General features: G+C 35.1%; 1 protein-coding gene and 1 pseudogene across 1 annotated transcript; both read left to right on the top strand.

Annotated features, from left to right (window-relative positions):
• Positions 1–6,797: 6,797 nt before the first annotated feature.
• Positions 6,798–7,736, top strand: LOC125107063 (olfactory receptor 6C3-like). The gene has a single exon (XM_047741675.1). The coding sequence runs from the start codon at positions 6,798–6,800 to the stop codon at positions 7,734–7,736; it is 939 nt and encodes a 312-aa protein (XP_047597631.1).
• A 3,322-nt stretch (positions 7,737–11,058) lies between these two features.
• Positions 11,059–16,490, top strand: LOC125106893 (olfactory receptor 6C1-like; annotated as a pseudogene).
• The last annotated feature ends 9,051 nt before the right edge of the window (positions 16,491–25,541 follow it).

Below are 25,541 nucleotides of genomic sequence, written 5' to 3'. Positions count from 1 at the left end.
AAAGGGAACACAAGCAGGGGAAGTGGGAGAGGGAGAAGCAGGCTCCTTGCTCAGCAGGGAGCCCAATGTGGGACTTGATCCCAGGACCCTAGGTTCATGACCTGAGCCGAAGGCAGACGCTTAATGACTGAGCCACCCAGGCACCCCTCTCTGTCTCTTTCTCTCAAATAAATAAATAATATCTACTTAAAAGAATGTTCAACCCCTCTAATAGTTGGGGAATATAAAATTAAATGAGTAAACATTTTTCTGTTAAGAACTTCCTGTATCCTAACTAGTCTGTAAGCACTTCCATTCATTATTTCATTTAATCTTTAGGATATCCTAGGAGTTAAGACTATTAGTCTTCTCATTTTAGGAGTAGAGTAAATAATGCTCAGAAAGGTTAATTAATTTTTCCAAGTTTACAAAGATATTGTGTCTCTTTACCCTTAATATCTGGGCTCTGTGATCTGGTCTTTACATGATTGTCTTTAGTAGTATGTGTATTATGGCTTCGTTTCATCTTTCCATTTGTAAAATATGTAAGTGATTTCTAATATCTATGATGCTTGGCTTGCAATGGTGTTTATTCTTGTCTGTGGGAGGGAAATTTTGAAATATCTATCAAAATTTAGTTCTCACATATATATTCTACCAGTACTTGTACATATGCAAAGGAATGCATGCAAATGAATTTAGCACTGCAGCTAATGATGTGATGTTGGTAGCAACTGATTTCCTAAAACTTAACCAACAATGAAACTGCTAAGTTATATACAAGTCTCCTCTGGTATTCTCTGCAATTTACTCTTATAATTAAAAACGAAAAGTTAAAGTTTCAAATACTCTTCTGAGTTTTCAAGATTTTAAAATGCATCTTTGATAGGAGAAGATGGTGTGGTGGGAAGACCCTGAACATGCCTCCTCCACCGACCACACCAAATTATGCCTATTAGTAGTACGATTCCTCCAAAAGAACTAGGGCTGACTGAACAGCTTCTGAGCAACCAATGACAAAGACAAAGGCAAAAGCACAAAATAAACAGGAGACACAGAACAAAGGGAGCCCCCACCCCCTTACTGAGAACATAAGTGTGAGGGATAAATCTGAGGGACTTGGAATAGATTCCACTGTCCTTGGGCAAGAAAAAAAAAAAGATATAATTTAAAAACACCAAAGAGCTGCAGTGTTGCTGTCTCTCATCTACCTTAAAAGCCCAGACTGGACTAGAATCTGCATCCAGTGGCCTGAGACCTTAGTGAGCAATCCCTATCAAAATACCAATAGCATTTTTCACAAGAACAGATAATCATTGAATGTGTATGGAACCACAGAAGACCCCAATAGCCAAAGCAATCCTGAGAAAGAACAAAGCTGGAGGTATCCCCATCCCAGATTTCAAGATATATTACAAAGGTATAGTAATCAAAAGAGTATGGTACAAAAATAGACACATAGGTCATTAGATCAATACAACAGACTATAGATCCAAGAAATAAACCTATGATCATAGGGTCAATTAATCTATGAAAATGAGATAGGAAAATACAGTGGAGAAAGAATAGTATTTTCAATAAACAGTGCTGGACAGTAACATGTAAATGAATGAAATTGGCCACTTTCAATACCATGTACTCAAACTTAAAAAAAATTCTAAAAAAACTAAACTCAAAATGGATTGAAAACCTAAATGTGAGACCTGGAACCATAAGTAATCCTAGAAGAAATCACAGGCAGTAATTTCTCTGACATCGACTGTAACAACAATTTTCTAGATCTATCCCCTAAGATAAGGGAAACAAAAACAAAAACTATTGGGACTGCAGGTAAATAAAAAGTTGTTACACACACAAAAAAATGAAACCATCAACAAAACAATAAGTTTACCTACTGAATGACAGAAAATATTTGCAAACGATATATCTGATAAGGGTTTAATTCCAAAATACATAAAGAACTTATGAACTCTACACCAAAAAAGCAAACAATCTGTTTAAAAAATGGGCAGAAGACCTGAACAGACATTTCCCCCAAAACATATAGGTAGCCAACAGACACATGAAAAGATGCTCAACATCATGAATCAATAGGGAAATACAAATCAAAACCACACTGAGATGATGTTACCTTATACCAGTTAGAATGACTGAAGTCAAAATGACAAAAACAACAACAACAACAAAAAACGTGCTGATAAGATGCAGAGAAAAGGGACCCCACATGCATTGTTGGCGACAATGTAAATTGTTATACCTACTGTGGGAAACATTATGAAGTTTCCTCAGAAAATTAAGAATTTAAAGAATTTAGGTCAAAAGTACTTTTTGACCTAATGATTTTATTATTGGGTATTTACCAGCCCCCCCAAAACTACTAATTTCAATAATATATGCACCTCTATGTTTATTGTAACATTATTTACAATAGCCAAGATATGAGACAACTTAAGTATCTGTCAATAGACACAAGAGATAGATAGGAAAGAGGTGATTTTATATATATATATATATATATATATATATAAAATTATATATAATATATACAGTTTTGTGTATGTATGTACATATATATAAAATAAGGTGATATACATATATTATGTATATATTCTGTATATATATATGTGTATACATACATAAGTGTATGTGTGTATATATATATATATATATATACACAAAATGGAATAATACACAGCCATAAAAAAGGGTGAGATCCTGCATTTGAAATAACATGAGTGGATGTAGACGGTATTATCATATTTGAAATAGCTCAGACTGAGAAAGACAAATACCATTTGATTCTTCTCATAGTGGCTACTTTTTAAAAAAATGAATAAACAGGGCACCTGGATGACTTAGTCAGTTAAGTGTCTGCCTTCAGCTCAGGTCATAATCTGAAGAACCTGGGATGGAGGCCCACATGGGACTCCCTGTTTAGTAGGAGAGTTTGCTTCTCCCTCTCCCCTGCCCCTGCTCATGTTCTCTCTCACTATCTCTCTTTCAAATAAATAAATAAAATATTTTAAATAAACAAATAAACAAACAACAAAAAGCAGAACCAAACATGTAATAGGGAGAACAAACTGATGGTTGTCAGAGGAGAGGTGGGTTGGGGGTTGGGTAAAATGGGTGAAGGGGAGAGGGAGATACAGGCTTTCGGTTATGGAATAAGTAAGTCATGGGAGTAAAACACACAACAGAAGGAATACAATCAGTGATATTGTAATACCAGTGTAAGGGGACAGTTGGTAGCTAGACTTGTGATGAACATAGCATAATGTATAAACTTGTCAAATCACTAAGTGTGTACCTGAATCTAACTTAACAGTGTAAGTCAACTATACTCATGTTTTTTTTTTAATTAATAACAAAAAAGAAAGAATAGGTAAGTTTATTGAGCACAGAGCAGACATTTTCAAGGGAATAATGAGATCCAGAACTGGTTCCATGGATTGTGAATATAGTAAGCAGGTTGGGGCTGAGAGTTGACAAGATAAAGGAGGCTTTTAGATCTGGCAGAGGATTTAATTCTGAATGGTTTTTGGAAGAAGGTGGGCAATAGCCTAACACTAAAGTCTGAAAATGTTTCTTGGGTTTGTTTTTTTAACAATGAACTTGATAATTGAGGCATTTTCATTTCAAAGCCCTATTTTCACTTTAAAGTTAGTAACAAAAATACACAACAAAAATAAATAAATAAAATAATTTGCTTATTCATTCTACTTTTTACAGGTGGAGGTGTATCATTTAATAAAGTCTGGCTGCTACTTTTGGTGAAAGGTCCACTACTGTGTAGCTCAGCCCTGTATTTAACCAGTCCCAAAGGAACTGAGAATAAACTATCTCCTGAGTGTAGACTGAGCTCCATGGGCATATCAGGAAAAATAAGTACACACAAAGGGAAACTAGTCTGATTATGTTGCTGGCAAGTACACTTTTGCTTTAATGTCACTGCATTGCTAGCTTTCTAGGAAGATGCATGTCACGGCATCACTATACTTCTTGAGTTTATCTCTTTTTGCAACTTTTCCTTTCTTCACTCTGGTCGTTCAGGGATTTATACAATGACCAGATAAGTTAAAATTGTTTTGTCTTTGGATAGTATTCAGTCAATCTTCATCTTATCCAGGGAGCTATGAAATATTTTACCTTCCAGTCATAGGGTTTTACCCCCTGGAAATCTCTTAAAGAATTCACAGGCTTACAATAGTACTTCTTGGAGTTCAGTTCAGAACAATGTTTATGGTAATATGGAAAGATAAAAGTGATAAAAAGAAATTCCTTTGGTTGGAGTAGAGGCTATAGAAAGCTTGTGTGCAATCAAGCCTGCATTTTCTCAGTGTGAGAGGCTTTTACATGACAGAGGCAAGGGTAAACTCATGACAAAAACCTCCTGAAGTAGATTATGAGTGCACTGCCTATCACATTTTAAATAAAGTAAGAAAATCTGGGGTTATATTTATGACTTGAATCATTAGACATAATAAAAAGTAAGTATGTTCGATACTTGTCAGTGAATGTGCTTACCTCCCATTCCAGAGGTTATTTTGTTGAAATAAATTGCAGGGATCCCCAAGTTATCACATTAGTATATTTATAATTACTAATTTTATGATATAATACTTCAGTCATTTTTCAAAATATGGTAGTAATCTCTGTCTTTTGATCTGACAGTTTTGCTGGTGTTTTATAACAAAAGTGTGTTTATTCCTAAAGGAAGAAAAGTTGATTGTCAGGAAAAAATTAAAAGAAAAAAAGAGGCACAATGTAAGCTTGACACTTATCCCCTACAGGAAGAATATAATACTGCAAATATTATTGAGAACTTATAGCATAGATAAAATATTGGTTTCTAAGAATAAAGACAGAACATGATGGATAAAAGTCATATAAGATTACATGTTTTTAATCATAAAAAGACTTTACAGTTTTCTGCATTGAACATTTCTCCAAAACCAAATTCACTGAATTTACTAAAAAAGAAACTTATTTATTTTGGTTAACTGGTTTTTTTTTTTAATTGAAACAAAATGAGCTTCATTTTTTAAATAATTTTTTAAAAATTTTCTTATTATGTTCAGTTAGCCAACATATAGATTACATTTTTTAAAGGATTTTATTTATTTATTTGACAGAGAGAGAGAGAGCACAAGCAGAGGGAGCTGGAGGCATAGGGAGAAGTAGGTTCCTAACTGAGCAGGGAGCCTGATGCCAGACTAGTTCTTAGGACCCTGGGAGCATGGCTTGAGCCAAAGGCAGATGTATAACTGACTGAGCCACCCATGTGCCCTATATTGATTACAGTTTAATAATCTATAGTTTCTATAAAGTAAATTTTACAGAGAATTTTATTAATTCTACTTATTTACTCTTCTGGAAAGAAGACAATGAGATATTTTGTGATAAAAAATTCCCTTATGAACTCCTCTTGTCCTCAAATATGGAGAGTAACAAAACAAAGTGAACATAGTTTAAAATGAAAAAAAAAAGAAGTCAATTATTAATTTAAATAAAGAACATGAAGATGATATGAATGGATCACTATGTTGTAAAAACTATGTTATTTATATGACTTCTTCTATGTATTAAATGATATTTCTGGCTTCTGTTTTCTTTCTCACAAATGAAGAATTTTACTCTCATTTACAACCAAGGCAATTCTAGTCTCATATTTCTAAGACAGGAAATACATTTATTTCTTCTGGTCACATTTAAAAAGTATATATGTTAAGAATAACAATAATCGTGTTCTTATTAAGCTCAGGAATTATAACAGAGACATCAGCTTCCACCAAAATCAGAAGATGAAGTTTCTAAGTGGCATCAAAGTTAAAACTCAGAATTAGGTATTTCAGTCCTAAGAACACACAATCTAGGAAACTGGAAAACAATGCTTCAATAGCTAAATTACAGATGTGATAACTAGTATTGCAGGAATTAATTTCCTTTGCCTCTGGAGACATATCTAGAAAAATGTTACTGTGGCCAATTTCAGAGAGATTACTGCCTGTGCCCTCTGCTAGGATTTTTATGCTTTCAGGTCTCACATTTAGATCTTTAATCCATTTTGAGTTTAGTATTGCGGATGGTGTAAGAGAGTGGTATATTTTCATTCTTCTGCATGTAGCTGGCCAGTTTACACCACAATTTGTTGGAGAGACTCTCTTTCTTCCCATTGGATGTTCTTTCCTCCTTTATGGAATGAAGACACTCTTAACTGTAGAGAACAAACTGATGATTACCAGAGGGGAGATGGGTGGGGGAAACAGAGAAATAGGGGATGGGGATTAAGGAAGGAGTACAAGGGTCCTGATGAGCACTGGGTGATGTATGCAATTGTTGAATCACTATATTGTACAAGTGAATTGAATTATCAGTATGTGTTACCAACACGAATTAAAATAAAATAAAAATTAAGAAATAAAAATTAAGAAATATGTTGCATATATAGACAATTTGCTTACAGGTACAGGTGTTATGTAAATTCACTCATGAGGGGACTTTTAATATAGACCTATGAATATGGTTTTCCTTTTCAAGAGAGGATGTGTAAAATATATGTGCTTTAACAGACTGAGTGGATATTGCAAAACTGCACACAGGAAAAAGGTTCCCTTGCTTCATTTCATTGGAGCTACTAATATGAACATAACTAATATGAACATTACTAATACGAAAGGAAAAAAGTTCCATTGCTTCATTTCATTGGAGCTACTAATATGAAATTTTAAACCTTCAATTCCTTTACTATTCACATACTCTTTCTTTTTGTCTTGTTTCCCAACAGTAGATTTTGTTTAAAGAAAATAAAAGGCAGCATGAGAAACCATACAATGATTACAGAGTTCATTCTCTTGGGTATCTCAGATGACCCACAACTTCAGGTTGTAATCTTTATCTTTTTATTTATGGCTTATATATTAAGTGTCACTGGAAACCTAACCATCATCATCCTTACCTTGATAGACTGTCATCTCAAGACTCCTATGTATCACTTCCTGCAGAATTTCTACTTCTTAGAAATCACATTCACCAGTGTCTCTATCCCCAGATTTTGGGGGGCAATCATTACGAATATCAAGACCATTTCCTATAACAATTGTTTAGCTCAACTATTTTTCTTCATCTTCATGGGTGTTTCTGAATTTTTTCTTCTCACTGCCATGTCTTTTGATCATTACGTTGCCATCTGCAAGCCTCTTCATTACACCACCATCATGAGCAAAAAATTTTGTACCCTGCTTGTCTTTGGGTCCTGGCTAGGAGGATTTCTTACCATTTTCCCACCACTCATGGTCATCCTCCAGCTAGATTTCTGTGCTTCCAATGTAATTGATCATTTCTCTTGTGACTATTTCCCCATCTTACAACTCTCGTGCTCAGATACATGGCTTTTGGAGATGACTGGCTTTTACTTTGCTTTTGTCACTCTGCTGTTCACTTTGGCATTAGTGATTGTCTCCTACCTGTGCATCCTTAACACCATCCTGAGAATCCCATCTTCTAGTCAGAGGAAAAAGGCTTTCTCCATGTGCTCCTCTCACTTGATTATCATTTCCATCTCTTATGGGAGCTGTATATTCATGTATGTCAAGCCTTCAGCAAGAGAAAGAGCATCATTGACCAAAGGAGTAGCTATTCTCAACACCTCAATTGTCCCCATGTTGAACCCTTTTATTTATACCCTGAGGAATCAGCAAGTAAAACAAGCTTTCAGAAACTTGCTTCATAAAGTACTGCTTTCTAGACACAAATGAAAATATGTATTAACATGAATAGATGTCATTGTGAAGACCCAATAAAGGATAAATAAAATTTCAACTTCTATAGTATCCTCCAATATCCATCTCACAGATACTTGTAAGGCAAAGCACTTTAATTTTTCTTTTAATAAACCAAAAGTAGCTACATTATGTCTTTCTTTCAAACCCTCTATAGGTTCTGTTTCCTTATTGAGTTACAATTCTATACAGAAAGGCAGTCACTATAAAACATACCTAATTTTGCTGATTGTTAAGAATAATACAAATATTGTATATGGTAATAGCTAAAGGAGTAAACATTTTAATCAACTTACTCTAAAATATTATTTTGTTACTGATATTGCAGTTTATCTTAAGGTTATAAAAAATGAAATATATTATCTGCAACAACTATATTTTTTTACATAATATCTGCAGTGTTTGTCCAATTCCTCCCTTCAGGTATAAGCTTGAATGTTTACTTTACTGCTTATAAATTATTTGAAAGTCATATATCTTCTATTTTGTAGTTATGCTTAAGGTATATGTTATGTCTTATTTTACATACTCTCCTTGTTTATCTGTATTATATTTAAAAATATGAGATAAATGAGTATTTAGGCATTCACTGTTACACTCGTGCTGCCTGGAAGTCTAATAGGAATTTCACAAATAATAATATCTCTTTCGTAGAGTGTATTTATTCTATGCCATATACTCAACTAGGTATGTCCTCAATCATACTGTATTTAGTTTTCAAAGCTATATGGCAAATTAGGGTGATTATCTTTTTTTCACAAATATTTAAATTGAGTGGTTGAGTTTTTCTCCTGAGGTCTTGGGCTATAACAGCCAATATAATAACCTGATTTGAAAACGAAACAAAATAAAATGACTAAAAAGTTATGCTTATTCTACTTTACATTTTCCAAACACTTATGGACCTGCATATATTGCTTAGTTTTTACTAAAGACAGGCACAATTTTATTGGTGTTTTACACTCACATCATATCATTTGGGGATGATTATATTATCATGGTCTGGTCAAGGAAAGAGCCAATATACACTGGAACATTAATCAATCAAAACAAGAACCTCCTCAACTGACATTGCTGGTGAACAACAGAGTGAGAAGGAAAAAAAGTATAAAGCACTAGCAGTATTAGAGTAGCAAAAATTCTTCTTGGAAGGCAGATTAAAGTTAATAGAGGTGGGGTACCTGGGTGGCTCAGTGGGTTAAGGCTCTGCCTTTGGCTCAGGTCATGATCCAAGGGTCCTGGGATCGAGCCCCGCATCAGGTTCTCTGTTTGGCAGGGAGCCTGCTTCCTCCTCTCTCTCTCTCTCTCTCTGCCGGCCTCTCTGCCTACTTGTGATCTCTGTCTGTCAAATAAATAAAATATTTTAAAAAATAAGTCAATAGAGGCAATGAAAGACTTAGTATAATGTGGTAGATTACCAGTTTTTAAAAATGTCATGGTGTGAAGGCACTTTTGGTAGAGTTCTGAAGTATGAATTGAGTTACTTTTTTGGTAATCTCTGTCTGAAAAATAATTTCTGTCAGTATGTTTGTTTCTCAAGAGAAACAAATCACATTTAGAATGGTTATTTGTTCATTGTTATTTTTTCTGTCTCATTGGATACTGTCCCCAAGCTTTTTTGTCAAATCTCAATTCTAAAGTGCATTATGTTTTATATTCCTTAGTGTTTTGTGTGAAGTCCTGTTCTGGCAATTTTGATTCACTGAATTATTCCCTGTAAGCCATCGGCAGAGAGAACAGATAAAACATTACGTAACGCATGTTACATAAGATCTGTGTAGAAACCACATCAGACAGTTTTGAAATACTTTCTGATGTTTTTTTCTCTTTCATACAGCTGCTCCTCTCTCACTCTCTATACTCAAGAAATAAGAGGAAACTTAGGACAAAAACATTAACAATAGAAAGCAAAGAGGTACACTAAGAGGACATGTGTTCAGGAATGCTGGTTTCCCTGGATTGCAACAATGCCATCTGCTAGTATTTTTTATGTTCTGGCCATTCTGAATGTTAGTGAACCTGTATGAAAATCAGAGGTAAGTCGGACATATAGAAGGCAATGGAGTCTCCCAAACTGTGTCATTGCTTCATTACTTATCAGCTCAACATTTAGTCACATTAAATAGGATATGTTGGAATTTCATTTTTCAACTGGATTTATTTTTAAAAATGTAAAGGGATGTTAGTATATTTTGCTTTATTATATAATTTATTCATTCTCAAATAAAAGAAAGAAATTATCATCTCTGTGGCTGTGTTTCTAATAGAATATAAGTTATGTAGTACTTTCTTTAAGAGAACAGACTTTAATTTTAGGTAGTCTCTAATATATTGAACACTTGTTGCTACACAAATATATCTAAGGTACAAAACCACAGTATCCTAGTGCTTCATTTGGGAACAAAGATGAAGTTCTATCAGGGTGTCATAAAAGTTAGTGAGATAGAATATAAAAGTCCTTAATATTTCATTTGAATAAATAATGCCCTTGTACAATCACAGTTACTATGAATATTCTGCTCAAAGTTGGAAAAAATTCCACTAAAAGAAGACAAATAAACCAGCTCTTCTTAAAGCATATTTAGTGCCACATGGTTCATACAGCACTTTCATTTATATTATTTCAATTAATTCCCAAAATGCCCTTGAAATTTTACATCCACGGTAAACCGAGAAAACAGATGCTTAGGGAAATTAAGTACCATCTAAAGTCACAAATCCATTAAACAGCCCATTTGAATTTTTAGCCCATGTTCCTCTAACTGCAGATCCCATAAACTTTCTGTAACAGCTATTTACCTTAGATTGTCCCAAGTAAGAAATTAATAGGATTTTTATACCATGATCTTGTTAGGAGTTTATGTATTTTTCCTTTTTTTATTTGATTACTGATGACTAAATAAAGAATGGAACAGTGATATTTTTGGAATGAAACTTGAAAGTACTTTGTGGCCATCTTATTTAACAAATACAAAGTATTATTGCTAAATTTCATTTTGAATAGCTCAAAGTATATGCCTTAGGGGTTGTTAGAAGGGGTTCTTGATTTTTAACCAAATGGGTGGAAAATAATTTATTTGAACCTAAACCATCTTCTTCTAGGGGAAATATGGATCTGTGTTCAGAAATAAAAAGATGGGCTAAATGCTTAGAGATATCCTTCATACTCTGAATGAGTACATCCTTGGGGTGGCTTCAGGCTTGAGGAATCATATGCACCTTGTTAAACATTGAGGTTTTTTTCTCCCCAAAGCCTGCTGAATTAATGAATGAATAAATGAATGAATGAATAACATCCATGTTGGCAATGCTGGTAAACATTAGGTGATGTTGGTAAATGAATATAGTCCTTTGATTTTCATTAATATTTTTACATAAATAGTATAGTATGCTTCCCCCAGGTCTGTGATATTAGATCATCTCTTGGTAGAGTTGTTTTAAGCCTATATTCATGGATGCTAGAAAATTGGCCTTTAAGTACTCCTTTTCAGTAATGCTCACATAAACGTTTCTATATATATTAATACCTTCTTTCACAGCTCTTCATACATTCCCTCGTATGTTTCATCAGTAGCCAAAATGTGTAATTCAGTCAAGTTATTCTTTTTCAGAAAGTGTTAAAATTGTAGGAAAGTGAAGAAAATAAAGAATATGCAAAAAAACTTGAAATAAGGTTAAAAATGCAGTGCATTGACACATTATTACCTATGGAAGAGTAATAATATGCCTTTTTAAAACAGTATCTCCAAAGCCAGTAAATTTAGTGCAGAAATTTCAATTTGGGGATTGAATTGAAATTCAATTCAAATGAAACCAAATATTGCCTATTTGATGAGAATGCATATTGAGGCTCCCAGGTGTTATGAGAAACTAGTGCTTCCTAGAAAAAGCAAATCCTGATGAAGGAATAGTATTGTTACTGAGAAGGAGTAAAGTTAATTAAAAGAAAGCATTCTAAAGAAATTTAATGAAGACTATTTTGAATAAATGTTTAATGAAGTTTTTTTTAAATTATATGTCAAAAAATTGGGGCTTCTTCTACATGTCCTTTTTATAAATTACTCCAGATGGGGAAAAACATCCTGTAAAACAAAGACACAACCTATGTAATATGCAGCCAGGAATTGGGCATACAATAGAGAACTTATTTGATGGGTATCTGTGATGCAAAAACAAACTCAGAATGAATGAGTGAATTAAGTAGACAAGTGTTTATTTTAAGCCCCTGTGACTTCCAGGAATTTGACTGTGTTGCAAAGGCTTTGAAGGTCAGACTCTTCTTAACTTTCAGACGTGCACAGCATAGTGGAGGAGTTCACAGGAGATTTCAGCACAGATGTTTGTGGGTTGGGAAGAATCAGTCAAAGATTCATAAAATCTCCCCTGTAGATGAAAGCACATAGGTTTTTTTTTGCCAAATTCTGTCTCCAAACTTGGACCTCTGCTAATCCTCTCTTCAAGTTTCTTCCTTGTGTTTTCTCCTAGAGGTCTGGCAGGAGAACTACAAATAAGCAACTGGAGAATGAGAACCACACAGAACTAACAGAGTTCATCCTCCTGGGATTGTCAGATGACCCGCAGCTTCAGGGAGTGATCTTCGTCTTTCTGTTCATCACCTACATGCTCAGCATCACTGGGAACCTGACCATTATCACCCTTACCCTGCTGGATGCTCACCTCCAGACACCCATGTATTTCTTCCTCAGAAACTTCTCCTTATTAGAGGTTTCATCCACCACTGTTAGCATACCCAAGTTCCTAAGCACTCTGATTTGAGGAGATAAAACCATTTCCTTTAATGATTGCATTGCTCAGTTCTTTTTTTTTCATTCTTTTGGGAGTCACTGAATTGTACCTCCTGGCTGCCATGTCCTATGACCGTTATATTGCCATCTGCAAACCTCTGCATTACATGATCATCATGAATCCCAGAGTCTGCATACTCCTTGCCTTCTCCTCATGGCTGATTTCATTCTTAATTGTATTCCCTGCACTCATGTTGCTCTTAAACCTTAATTACTGTAGTTCTAATATTATTGACCATTTTACCTGTGATTTTTACCCCCTGCTGCAACTTTCTTGTTCAGACACAAAATTCCTAGAGATAATGGGGTTTTCCTGGTCTCTGTTTACTTTAATGTTCACCTTGGTAATAATAATTCTGTCCTACATATATATCATCAGAACAATTTTGAGGCTTCCTTCTGCTAGTCAGAGGACAAAGGCCTTTTCCACCTGTTCATCCCACATGATTGTCATCTCCATCTCCTATGGCAGCTGCATTTTCATGTACATTAATCCAGCAGCAAAAGACAGAGAGTCTCTGAGCAAGGGTGTTGCTGTGCTAAACACCTCAGTAGCCCCCATGCCGAACCCCTTTATTTACAGCATAAGGAACCAGCAAGTCAAGCGAGCCTTCATGACAGGGCAAGGAAGATTGTATTTTCTCAAGTAAATGAAATGTTATGGTTTTACAAATTGGACACATTGCAGGTCAATTTAAAATATACAAACATGAAATTTGAGCCACCTTTAAATGACAGTGGTCTTCCTGCTATCCTTATTCATTCTTTCTTTCTAAGAGTTTATAAGCACATTTAATATATTTCCCATTCAGATGAAATAACTTTGTTTTTCTTGTTCCCATTCTTCTGAAACTTTGATTAGTTGCAACGTCTTGATTATTAATTGTTTTAATTTGTCAATGTAATTTACTTTGCATTTTGTTTAGGAAAATGATTATCACACAGAATGGAGGAGGCACTGTAATTTTTGATGTGATATTTTCCTTACTCTCTACAGAAAACACAATTTTGTGATTTTCAGTGATCTTTGTCAGAAATCCTTTCACCATCTTGCAGTTTCTCTAGGAAAAAAAAAATTCTTCAAATGCCATATGATTTTTTGAAAAATATGAAAGATTTCATTTAAAAACCATGAAACATAGCTCACTAAATAGGGTGTGTTCATATAATTTATCTATTGTTAAAAAAAGAATAGATACTTAACATATATACTTTTGTAGATACGCTGCTAAATACATCTCCTTATTTCCAAAATCCATTATGACTCACTAGATATAGGTAGATATACAAGTAGATGCAGACATACATACATGCATACATACATACACACATACACACATACTGTAGAAAATAGTGAAGAAATACTGTCTTAGATATGTAGAATAAGTTCAATTTCTCTAATTCCATGGTATAAGCTTTGCTTTCTGATAATGCTGAAATATATATGCATAGCTCCTTTTTAGTTTTTGAACTAAAACTAGTTTTGAAGTTTAGTTTAGTACATTGAAACTGGGCATGTGTCTAAATTATTTGATGCCTAAAAAGTGAAATCGTTTAAGTTTTATATAAAATAAAATCTTCATAACAGATCAAAATTTTCCATTTCATATAAAGTTAGAATTTCACCCGTTAAAATACTCCTCCACTCACTCTACTTAAGGTATTAAGTGCCTAAAGTATATTGGAAAGATGTATGTGTGTTTCTCTATGTGTGTGAGAGAGAAAATGAAAGAAAATTATGGATACAATAAAGTATTCTAAATAATATAAATGACTATTTAGTAATAGAAAATATACTATAATCCTAACTCATTCCATGATTTCTGATTCCTAATGATTTCTGTGTAAAATATTCAACTGAGAAATGCAGCATAGGAGTTGGAGAGAAAAAATTAAAATAAGTAATAGAAAATTGAAGGGTATTCAAAATGTAATAGAAAACTCATGAATGGTTTCTCAATTTCATTTTATCTGAAGTATATTTTGTATGTGAAAGAAGGCAAATAGTTGACAAAGTTAGGGTTTCTATGACCTCTCAACATATATTTTTCCAGTGGTAAATCAGGTGTCAGATAAATCTGGCATATAAAATGTACCATAGGGATGGGAATGAACCTTTCAAGCACATAGCATAATTAGCTATCAATAAATAGTAGCTATTATTATTAACATTGGTCTGTATAGTTAACTGCTATGGTTGTGAATAAGCACAAATTATATTTATAAAGTGGTGAGAACACTTAACTCGAGACTTACCCACTTGTATTTTTAAAGGCACAATATAGTATTGTTAACTGTAGGCAAAATGTGTACAGCAAACAATGTTCTTCAACAGTATTCATCTTCAACATCTTGAAAACCTATCCTTCTTACAAAACTGAACTTTATACCAGCTAATAGCAACTCCCCATTGCCAACCCTGCTCCATCCTAAGACAGTCACCATTCTACTCCATTTCCATGAGATAGACTGATTTTAACACCTCATATAAGTGGAATCATGCATTTTTTTGTCCTTCCACTTGTTTCACTTAGGGTAATGTCCTCCAGATTCATCAGTGTTGTCTCATATCTTTAAAAGAAATAAAAATGGAAGAGAAAGAAATAAACCACCACACGATGATCAGAGTTTGTCCTGCTGAGCCTTTCTGATGATCCTGATTCTGATTCTGATTTTACTCTGCCTATTTATCACAAGCATGTTAAGTGTCAATGGAAACCTGACTATCATCACCCTAATTTGGTGAGGTCTCATCTACAGAGGCCTCTGCATTTCTTAGCTAGAACTTCTCTTTCTTAGAAATCTCATTTACAATTACATGTATTCCTCGATTTCTGGGGGGTAATAATCACCAGGGATAATATTTCCAATAACAGTTATGTTGCCCAACTATTCTTTATTTTCATGGGAGTAACTGAGTTTAAAATTCTAATTGCCATGTCCTTTGATCACTATCATTGCCATTTGCAAGCCCCTTCATTATACAACCATCGAGAACAGGAAACTCTGTAACCTGTTTATGCTATGTGCATTGCTGGGCAAGTTTCTGACCATTTTCCCACCACTTATACTGGATTACTCAGCTGGATTACTGTGTTCCCAATGTCATTGAACACTTTGCATGTGGCTATCTTTCCTTTTTGCAACTGTCTCATTCAGATACATGGCTCTTTGTAGTAACTGGCTTTTGCTTGGTTGGGGTACTTTGCTATTTACTTTGGTGTTGGTGATTTTGTCTTACATATACATCACATCTCCTAGTCAGAGAAAAACAATGTTTTTCTCTACTTGTTCGACTCACATGATTGCCATTTCTATTTCCATATATGCTAATTATTATGCAAAAAAAAGGCATTAGTGACAAAAGAAGTAACTATTCTCAATAATTCTGTTGTCCTCATGTTGAACACTTTTATTTACACCCTAAGGGACCAAAAAGTACACAGACCTTCAAAGATTTGGTCCTTGAAGTACCATTTCATACAAACAAATCAAAGTTTTGGGTGTATGAATGAATGTTATCATGAAGATTCAATAAAAGAAAATGAAATTTAAACTAATTTGTATCATTTTCCTATATTCATGTCACAGCTACAGAAAATGCTGAGCTCATTTGCTAAACACTCTTGATAACATAGTGTGTTAATAATTATTAACACATGAATTGTGTTTACATGATAACATGAATTGTGTCTTCCTTTAAAACTATCTGTATGTTCCATGTCAGGGATTTATGATTATGAATATAAAACCAGTAGTTATGGAACGTAAATCATTTGCCAACTATTTTGATTAATCAAAATGTTCTATCAAAACACTAATTCCAAAAAATATAAAGCCCCTGTTGTCGCAGCCAGCGCGACAACACGACCAGGGTCGAGAGGGCAAGAGGATGGTGAGACAAAGACGAGACACAAAGAGATGAGGACAGGAGGGCAAAGTGGATGATGTCCAAGCAGTGCCAATTTTATTCAAGGCTGTGAGGCATTATATAGCTAACAGAAACAATTATAAGAAAGTATCTATTTTTAGCTGATTACTAAAGAATTTGCAACATGCACAGAAAACCCTTCAAGCTTTCCCATTATCTATTTCCCAAGGACGAATAGCAGACCCTCTGATGCCAGTGGTCTCTGTCTTCAGATAATTCTTTAACCAGGTGCACTATCTTCAAAGTGGCTCAAGTCATAGTTTATGCAAGCACAGCACAATCTTACAATGGTGTAGTTTATGTCCCGTGCAAGGACAGCACAATCCCACAATGATTTAATGAGCAGGCCTGTTTTGCCCATTCCAGATAAGCACATGCAGGCAACCACGTCAGCGAGTCTTAGGATCCATAGCTCAGGCCCTTTCTCAAGCGCTGCTCAACTTTTCCACCCACGGGGCTATTAGCCCCTGGGTTTCAAGGAGGCGTGAGTTGGGGCCTGGTTTGGTCTCTTAACTCTAGCCCAGTCCTTGGCTGCCTACACCCTATATTTTGTGCCACATTATTCACAATAGTCAAGATACAGAAGCAATCCAAGTGTATATTGACAGAGGAAAGGATAAAGATGTTGCAACATATATAACAGAATATTACTCAGCCATGAAAAAAGCATACGATTTTGGACACTAGCCCTTTATCTGATATGTCATTTGCAAATATCTTCTCCCATTCTGTCAGTTGTCTTTTGGTTTTGTTAACTGTTTCCTTTGCTGTGCAAAAGCTTTTGACTTGATAAAATCCCAAAAGTTCATTTTTGCCCTTGCTTCCCTTGCCTTTGGTGATGTTCCTAAGAAGATGTTGCTGCAGCTGAGGTCGAAGAGGTTGCTGCCTGTGTTCTCCTCGAGGATTTGGATGGATTCCTTTCTCACATTGAGATCCTTCATCCATTTTGAGTCTATTTTTGTGTGTGGTGTAAGGAAATGATCCAATTTCATTTTTCTGCATGTGGCTGTCCAATTTTCCCAACACCATTTATTGAAGAGGCTGTCTTTGTTCCATTGGACATTCTTTCCTGCTTTGTCGAAGATGAGTTGACCATAGAGTTGAGGGTCTATTTCTGGGCTCTCTATTCTGTTCCATTGATCTATGTGTCTGTTTTTGTGCCAGTACCATGCTGTCTTGATGATGACAGCTTTGTAATAGAGCTTGAAGTCCGGAATTGTGATGCCACCAAATTTGGCTTTCTTTTTCAATATTCCTTTGGCTATTCGAGGTCTTTTCTGGTTCCATATAAATTTTAGGATTATTTGTTCCATTTCTTTGAAAAAAATGGATGGTACTTTGATAGGAATTGCATTAAATGTGTAGATTGCTTTAGGTAGCATAGACATTTTCACAATATTTATTCTTCCAATCCAGGAGCATGGAACATTTTTCCATTTCTTTGTGTCTTCCTCAATTTCTTTCATGAGTACTTTATAGTTTTCTGAGTATAGATTCTTAGTCTCTTTGGTTAGGTTTATTCCTAGGTATCTTATAGTTTTGGGTGCAATTGTAAATGGGATGGACTCCTTCATTTCTCTTTCTTCTGTCTTGTTGTTGGTGTAGAGAAATGCAACTGATTTCTGTGCATTGATTTTATATCCTGACACTTTACTGAATTCCTGTAGAAGTTCTAGCAGTTTTGGAGTGGAGTCTTTTGGGTTTTCCACATAGAGTATCATATCATCTGCGAAGAGTGATAGTTTGACTTCTTCTTTGGGGATTTGGATGCCTTTAATTTCTTTTTGTTGTCTGATTGCTGAGGCTAGGACTTCTAGTACTATGTTGAATAGCAGTGGTGATAACGGACATCCCTGCCGTGTTCCTGACCTTAGCAGAAGGGCTAGTGTCCAAAATCTATAAAGAACTTAGCAAACTCAACACCCAAAGAACAAATAATCCAATCAAGAAATGGGCAGAGGACATGAACAGACATTTCTGCAAAGAAGACATCCAGATGGCCAACAGACACATGAAAAAGTGCTCCATATCACTCGGCATCAGGGAAATACAAATCAAAACCACCATGAGATATCACCTCACACCAGTCAGAATGGCTAAAATTAACAAGTCATGAAATGACAGATGCTGGCGAGGATGCGGAGAAAGGGGAACCCTCCTACACTGTTGGTGGGAATGCAAGCTGGTGCAACCACTCTGGAAAACAGCATGGAGGTTCCTCAAAATGTTGAAAATAGAACTACCCTATGACCCTGCAATTGCACTGCTGGGTATTTACCCTAAAGATACAAACGTAGTGATCCGAAGGGGCACGTGCACCCGAATGTTTATAGCAGCAATGTCTACAATAGCCAAACTATGGAAAGAACCTAGATGTCCATCTACAGACGAATGGATAAAGAAGATGTGGTATATATACACAATGGAATACTATGCAGCCATCAAAAGAAATGAAATCTTGCCATTTGCGACGACGTGGATGGAACTAGGGGGTATCATGCTTAGCGAAATAAGTCAATCGGAGAAAGACAACTATCATATGATCTCCCTGATATGAGGGAGAGGAGATGCAACATGGGGGATTGAGGGGGTAGGAGAAGAGTAAATGAAACAAGATGGGATTGGGAGGGAGACAAACCATAAGTGACTCTTAATCTCACAAAACAAACTGAGGGTTGATGGGGGGAGGGGGTTGGGAGAGGGGGGTGGGGTTATGGATATTGGGGAGGGTATGTGCTATGGTGAGTGCTGTGAAGTGTGTAAACCTGGCGATTCGCAGACCTGTACCCCTGGGGATAAAAATATATGTTTATAAAGCTGTAAAAAAAAAAAAAAAAAGAAAAAAGAAAGGATGAATACCCAAGTTTTGTAGCAACATGGACGGGACTGGAAGAGATTATGCTGAGTGAAATATGTCAAGCAGAGAGAGTCAATTATCATATGGTTTCACTTATTTGTGGAGCATAACAAATAGCATGGAGGACAAGGGGAGATGGAGAGGAGAAGGGAGTTGAGGGAAATTGGAAGGGGAGGTGAACCATGAGAGACTATGGACTCTGAAAAATGATCTGAGAATTTTGAAGGGGTGGGGGGTGGGAGGTTGGGGGCACCAGGTGGTGGGTATTGTAGAGGGCACAGATTGCATGGAGCACTGGGTGTGGTGCAAAAATAATGAATACTGTTATGCTGAAAAAAAAAACTAAAAAAAAAAAAAAAAAAGCATACGAACTTGCCACTAGCAACAATGTGCACACAACCCCACTTGGAGTCTCCAAACCCAGCAGATTCCTGCCACTCTGCTCTTACAGGGGGTGTCTTCCTGGATCTGCCACATGTGGAGTCCCTGCTCAAAGAACAGTGGCCTAACTGTGCCACAGATTACAGTTTAAGGTAACCCCAAGCTAAGAGCTCACTCCTTGTCTCTGTCTCTGTAGTTGGTTTCCTGCTCTAATACCTGCAAGCTCTGTTACATTCAGAGATCCCCGATATTTCTGTGACCCCGTGGGACCTGAGACCATGCTGTCCCTGCAAGGGCTCCACTTCCACTTAGTCTCTGGAGTGATGTCGCTCAATGGAGTAGACTTAAAAGTTCTGATTTTGTGCTCTGTTGCTCTGCTGCTTGGCAGGAGCTGGACCCTCCCCTTGTGGTTTATCTTCCCATCATTTTGGATTCACTTTTCCACAGGTCCTACCTTCCAAAAAGGGGTCAATTTTCTGTTTCTAGAATTTCTTCTCTTCTTCTCTTTGATCTCCTGTTGGATTTGTAGGTATTTGGATGGTTTGATAACTATCTAACTGAATTCCTGCAACCTGAAAATCCTGCTTCTCCTCTGCCATCTTGACTCCTCCCCTAGAATCTTTTTAAATTTTCATCTTTATAGTCATATTCCATCCCTTCATCATGCATACCCTTATTGTATGTGTGTGTGTGTGTGTGTGTGTGTGTATACACACACACATATATATGTGTATATATATACACATTGCTCCCTCCTTGCAAGGACCAACACATACACCCTTATCTGTGTAAGACTAAATAGATCGCTACTCCTTCCATGGTCAATATTCAAGTAAGGCTCAAGGGATTCTATGAATTGGTAATAGGCTTTTGTCTGTTTTCTCACATTCCTGCTATTAAAACATTTCAAACAATACCAGTAAAGCTGAAGTCCCTACTTGCCCTAAGCCAGTTCCCCTCCCCTCCTCAATGATAATCATTGTTATCATTGTTATAAATAGGTCTGTACCTTCTAGGCCTTTATCAAGATATTTATATATGTATATATTTGAACATTAGAAACTATACGGGTTCATTTTTCTTTATGTAAATATAAATGTATAGTTTGCATTTTTCAGCTAACAGTCTATCTTAGACCTTAAACATTAGTACATATAAATTTCTTTTCAAAATACGGTAAGCTATTATATATTATGACTGTGTTATATAGAATTCACATGTGACTTTTTAACCTGAACTTGTCTGAAGGGTTTACCTGTGCTATTAAAAATTTGGGGTGCCTGGGTGGCTCAGTGGGTTAAAGTCTCTCCCTTTGGCTCAGGTCATGATCTCAAGGTCCTGGGATCAAGCCCCGCATCAAGCTCTCTGTTCAGTGGGGAGCCTGCTTCCCCCTCTCGCTCTGCCTGCCTCTCTGCCTACTTGTGATCTCTGTCTGTCAAATAAATAAATAAAATATTTTAAATATATATATCAAATATATATATGTGTGTGTGTGTGTGTGTGTGTGTGTGTGTTTATATATTCTTTTCTTTTTTTTAAAATTTGGGAGGTAGTTTCTTCTAACAGAAGAAAATACACCAAAATCAAATGTGTAGCTCTGTTCTATTCAGTATTTTATATATATATATATATATATATATATATATACACACACACACATTTTCTGCTTTCCCCCCATTCTTCTCCTCCCGAGTTTTAGGTCTCTTCTGATTCGGTTAGTGTATATTTTTCTGGAGTCGTTGCTATACTTTAAGTATTTTGTTCTCTCATTCAACTATTCTTATCTGGATAAAATGACAAAGCATGAAAATGCACCACAAAAAAAAAAAAAAAAGAAAGAAAGAAAGAAAAAGAGGCAGTATCTAATGCTAGGAACCTAATCAAACGGACATTAGTAATATGTCAGAACTAGAGTGCAAATTGAGGATTTTCAAGGTGCTAGCTGGGCTTGAAAAAAGCATGGAAGATATTAGAGAATCCCTTTCTGGAGAAATAAACCAACTAAAATCTAATGAAGTTGAAATCAAAAAAGCTATTAATGAGGTGTAATCAAAAAGAGGCTCTTAATGATAAGATAAATGAGGCAGAAGAGAGAATTAGTGACATAGAAGACCAAGTGATGGAGAATAATGAAGCTGAACAAAAGAGAGACAAACAACTACTGGACCACAAGGGGAGAATTTGAGAGTTAAATGATAGCATAAGATGGAACAATATTAGAATAATTGGGATCCCAGAAGAAGAAGAAAGAGAGAAAGGAGCAGAAGGTATATTGGAGCAAATTATAGCAGAGAATTTCCCTAATTTGATGAAGGGAACAAACACCAAAATCCAGGAGGCACAGAGAATGGCCCTCAAAATCAATGAAAATAGATCCACACTCTGTCATCTAATAATAAAACTTACAGGTTTCAGTGACAAAGAGAAAATCCTGAAATCAGGTCCAGACAAGAGATCTGTAACATACAATGGTAGAAATATTAGATTGGCAGGAGACTTATCCACAGAGACCTGGCAGGCCACAAAGGACTGTCAGTAAACTGGCACTAATCAAGAAAAATAGGCAGCCAAGAATATTATATCCAGCTAGGCTCTCATTGAAAATAGAAAGAGAGATAAAATGTTTCCAGGGAAAAACAAAACCGAAACAAATTTGCTAACACCAAACCAGTCCACAGGAAATAGTGAAAGCGGTCCTCTAAGCAAAGAGAGAGCCTAAAAGTAATAGACCAGAAAGGAACAGAGACAATATACAGTAACAGTCACCTTACAGGCAATACAATGGCATAGCATGTCTAAATTCATATCTTTCAATCGTTACCCTGAATGTAAATGGCCTAAATGCCCCAATCAAAAGACACAGGGTATCAGAATGGATAAAAACACAAAACCCATCAGTGTGCTGTCTACAAGAAACTCATTTTAGACCCAAAGGCACCTCCAGATTTAAAGTGAGGGGGTGGAAAAGAATTTACCATGCTAATGGACATCAAAAGAAAGCTGAGGTGGCAATCCGTTTATCAGATAAATTAGATTTTAAGCTAAAGAAAACAATAAGAGATGAGGAAGGACACTATATCATACTCAAAGGGTCTGTCCAACAAAAGGATCTAACAATTTTAAATATCTATGCCCCTAACATGGGAGCAGCCAACTAAACAAACCAATGACTAACAAAAATCAAAGAAACACATCAATAATAATACAATAATAGAAGGGCACTTAAAACCCCCTTCACTGAAATGGACAGATCATCCAAGCAAAATATCAACAAGGAAATAAAGGCCTTAAATGATGCACTGGATGGACATTGTAGATATATTCAGAACATTCCATCCCAAAACAACAGAATATGCATTCTTCTCTAGTGAACATTCCCCAGAAGAGATCACATCTTGGGTCACAAATCAGGTCTCAACCAGTACCAAAAGAGTGGGATCATTCCCTGCATTCTTGTCATCATTCTATATTCAGTGTTTTTGAATACTTTATTTGATACCTACTAGTTTGGAGTCCCACTTTTATGGAGATGTTTTAATATATGATAAAAATCTAATGTTTTCATATAATATTAAGTTGTCCCAGTATTTTACTCAGCAAAAGAAGAAATGGGAAATTCTATTTTTGAGAGAAATCCTGATTTAGGAAATTCAGGAATTTTCCCAAAAAAGCTGTGCACATTTAGTTATTTTCTCATTTAGATTATATGCCAAATATTCCATGTGCTTCTTCTTATGCCCTTTCTATCTCTTTGGGCATTATCCCAAAAGTTTCTGGTTCCAATATTGTTGCAACTGTTGATAACATTTGTACAATCATTAGTGTATTTTCCTCTAGGCCCTTGTTGGCACATTTGATTCACTGGAGTATTTGTTCTGAGACATGGGTATATATGGTAAATAAAACATGTGCTTTAGGCAGGAGAAAATCCACATAGAATCTTCTTCCAAAAGTCCAAAGTAACTCCAAATCTAACTTCTCTTCACTATTTTTGCTTCCATAGCTATAGGGAAAAGTGTGTAAAAGAATATTAGCTACAGAAATAAAGTAACTCCAATGTATTGAGAAAGATTGATTTTTAAAATACTGAATCTCTTAACCTAAAACTGAAATAGTAGTCAATTTGCTTTTTTTTTTAACCATTTCAACCAGCTGATGATGTTATTTGTGTGACAAATAGAGGTAAGATTGTAAATTTGTAGGCAATGGAAAATTTCTTTTTCTTAGCACTGATTCATTAATGTTTATCTTAACTTTATATTGGAATACATAGAATAATTTGGGTTTCTTATGTCAGCTGTATTTATCAAGGATTATGAAAAATGAGTATGTTACATTTCCTGTTTGTCATAATAATTCATTCCTCCATTAATTTTCATAAAATTATTGTCTCTCAATTTGATCTTCCTCATTGAATACATGTTTAATAAGTAGTAAATGCTCTAGTTTCAGGCAGAAAGACTTAGGAATTCCAATTCTACTATCAACTAACATCTGATGTCTGATCTTACTTATTATACTTAATCTCTTTCATTGTCAGTTTCTTCAGATTAACATGGATAACTCATACTGAGTAAATGAGATAAGTGTGTACAGTTTTCACTGTCTCAAAAATGGTTTTGGTGTTTAAAGTGGGCTATATTCCTCAAATATGTTTATTGACTTTATTTTTGGGAGAATAAAGATAATATTAACCACTGTTTGGGACTACATTTTATACAAATTTTGTATGATTTAATTATACTTTTTCTTAAATTAGTCCCCGTGAATATTCCATGAATTATTATTCCTATTTTTTAAATGAAGGAAAAAGTAAAATTCAGAGAGATTAAGTAGCTTATCCAAAGTCACAATACTGTGAGTTGCATTTTTAATCCATTTCTCTTTGAAGGCAAAGCCACAAGTGCCCCAATATCATTCCTTATAAATAAATATTAAGTTCTGATGTTTATGTTTTTTAAGAATTCCTTTCCTTCTTTATATCAAAAATTATCCCCAAATATAGATACCTACTTAACAAATTGACATAATCAGGATATTTGTAGAATATCTCTATGAAAACCTACAGATTTTGAGAGTAATTTATATGATTACTGCTTTTCCTTTATTATTCTTATTCATACTGGTTGATCTGTTATCTTATTCATACTGTTTTGATCTGATTTGGGATCCAAATTCTCCCATTCTATTAGGAAAAAACAGGTAATTTTTTTCCAGGGGACTTGAGGGAAACAAGATTCTGATCCAATTTGAGGAAATTCTGAGACATTACTAAAGTAATAATCTGAAAAAAAAAAAAAAAGAAACTAAATTGGTCCTTCATGAGGTTTTTTTATATTCAGTCACCATAAAGTTCTTGCATGACATTAGCTGTCAGCAAACATGGTCAGGAATGGAGTGAATCATTCCAGAAAAAAAAGTTAGTCATTGTTATAAAACCAAATTATTACTTGAGATACCACATTAAACCAATATTTTGTTCTCTTCTCTGACAAATTAGCCTCACATCTAAATCTAACACCAAAAAAAGGAGTGTCACATGAGAGAGAAAGAGAATTGGAAAATTGTGTATTAATTTGTGGGTGAAAATTTCCTTGAATATATGTGTTCACATCTTTCTTTAAGGAGTTTTAACTTACAAAGAGAGAATTTAGCATACAGAATTAAAGCATTCTCTCTCTTTAAATTAAGAAGAGAGTGCAGGATGGTAAAGTTAGTTTCCAATTATATTGTGGAATCATGGTGTTTTTTACTACTTCTAATTATTACAAAAATAAAGAAAACAATCTCTTCATCTTTAGTAGGGC

The sequence above is a fragment of the Lutra lutra genome, chromosome 8 (genome assembly GCF_902655055.1).
Source record: "Lutra lutra chromosome 8, mLutLut1.2, whole genome shotgun sequence".
NCBI lineage: Eukaryota > Metazoa > Chordata > Mammalia > Carnivora > Mustelidae > Lutra > Lutra lutra.
The sequence above is the reverse complement of the archived record's forward strand: the minus strand, read 5'-3'. Positions and strand labels throughout refer to the sequence as shown.

Excerpts from the sequence above, each read along its gene's own strand:
- LOC125107063 (XM_047741675.1), top strand. The coding sequence starts at position 6,798 with ATGAGAAACCATACAATGATTACAGAGTTCATTCTCTTGGGTATCTCA.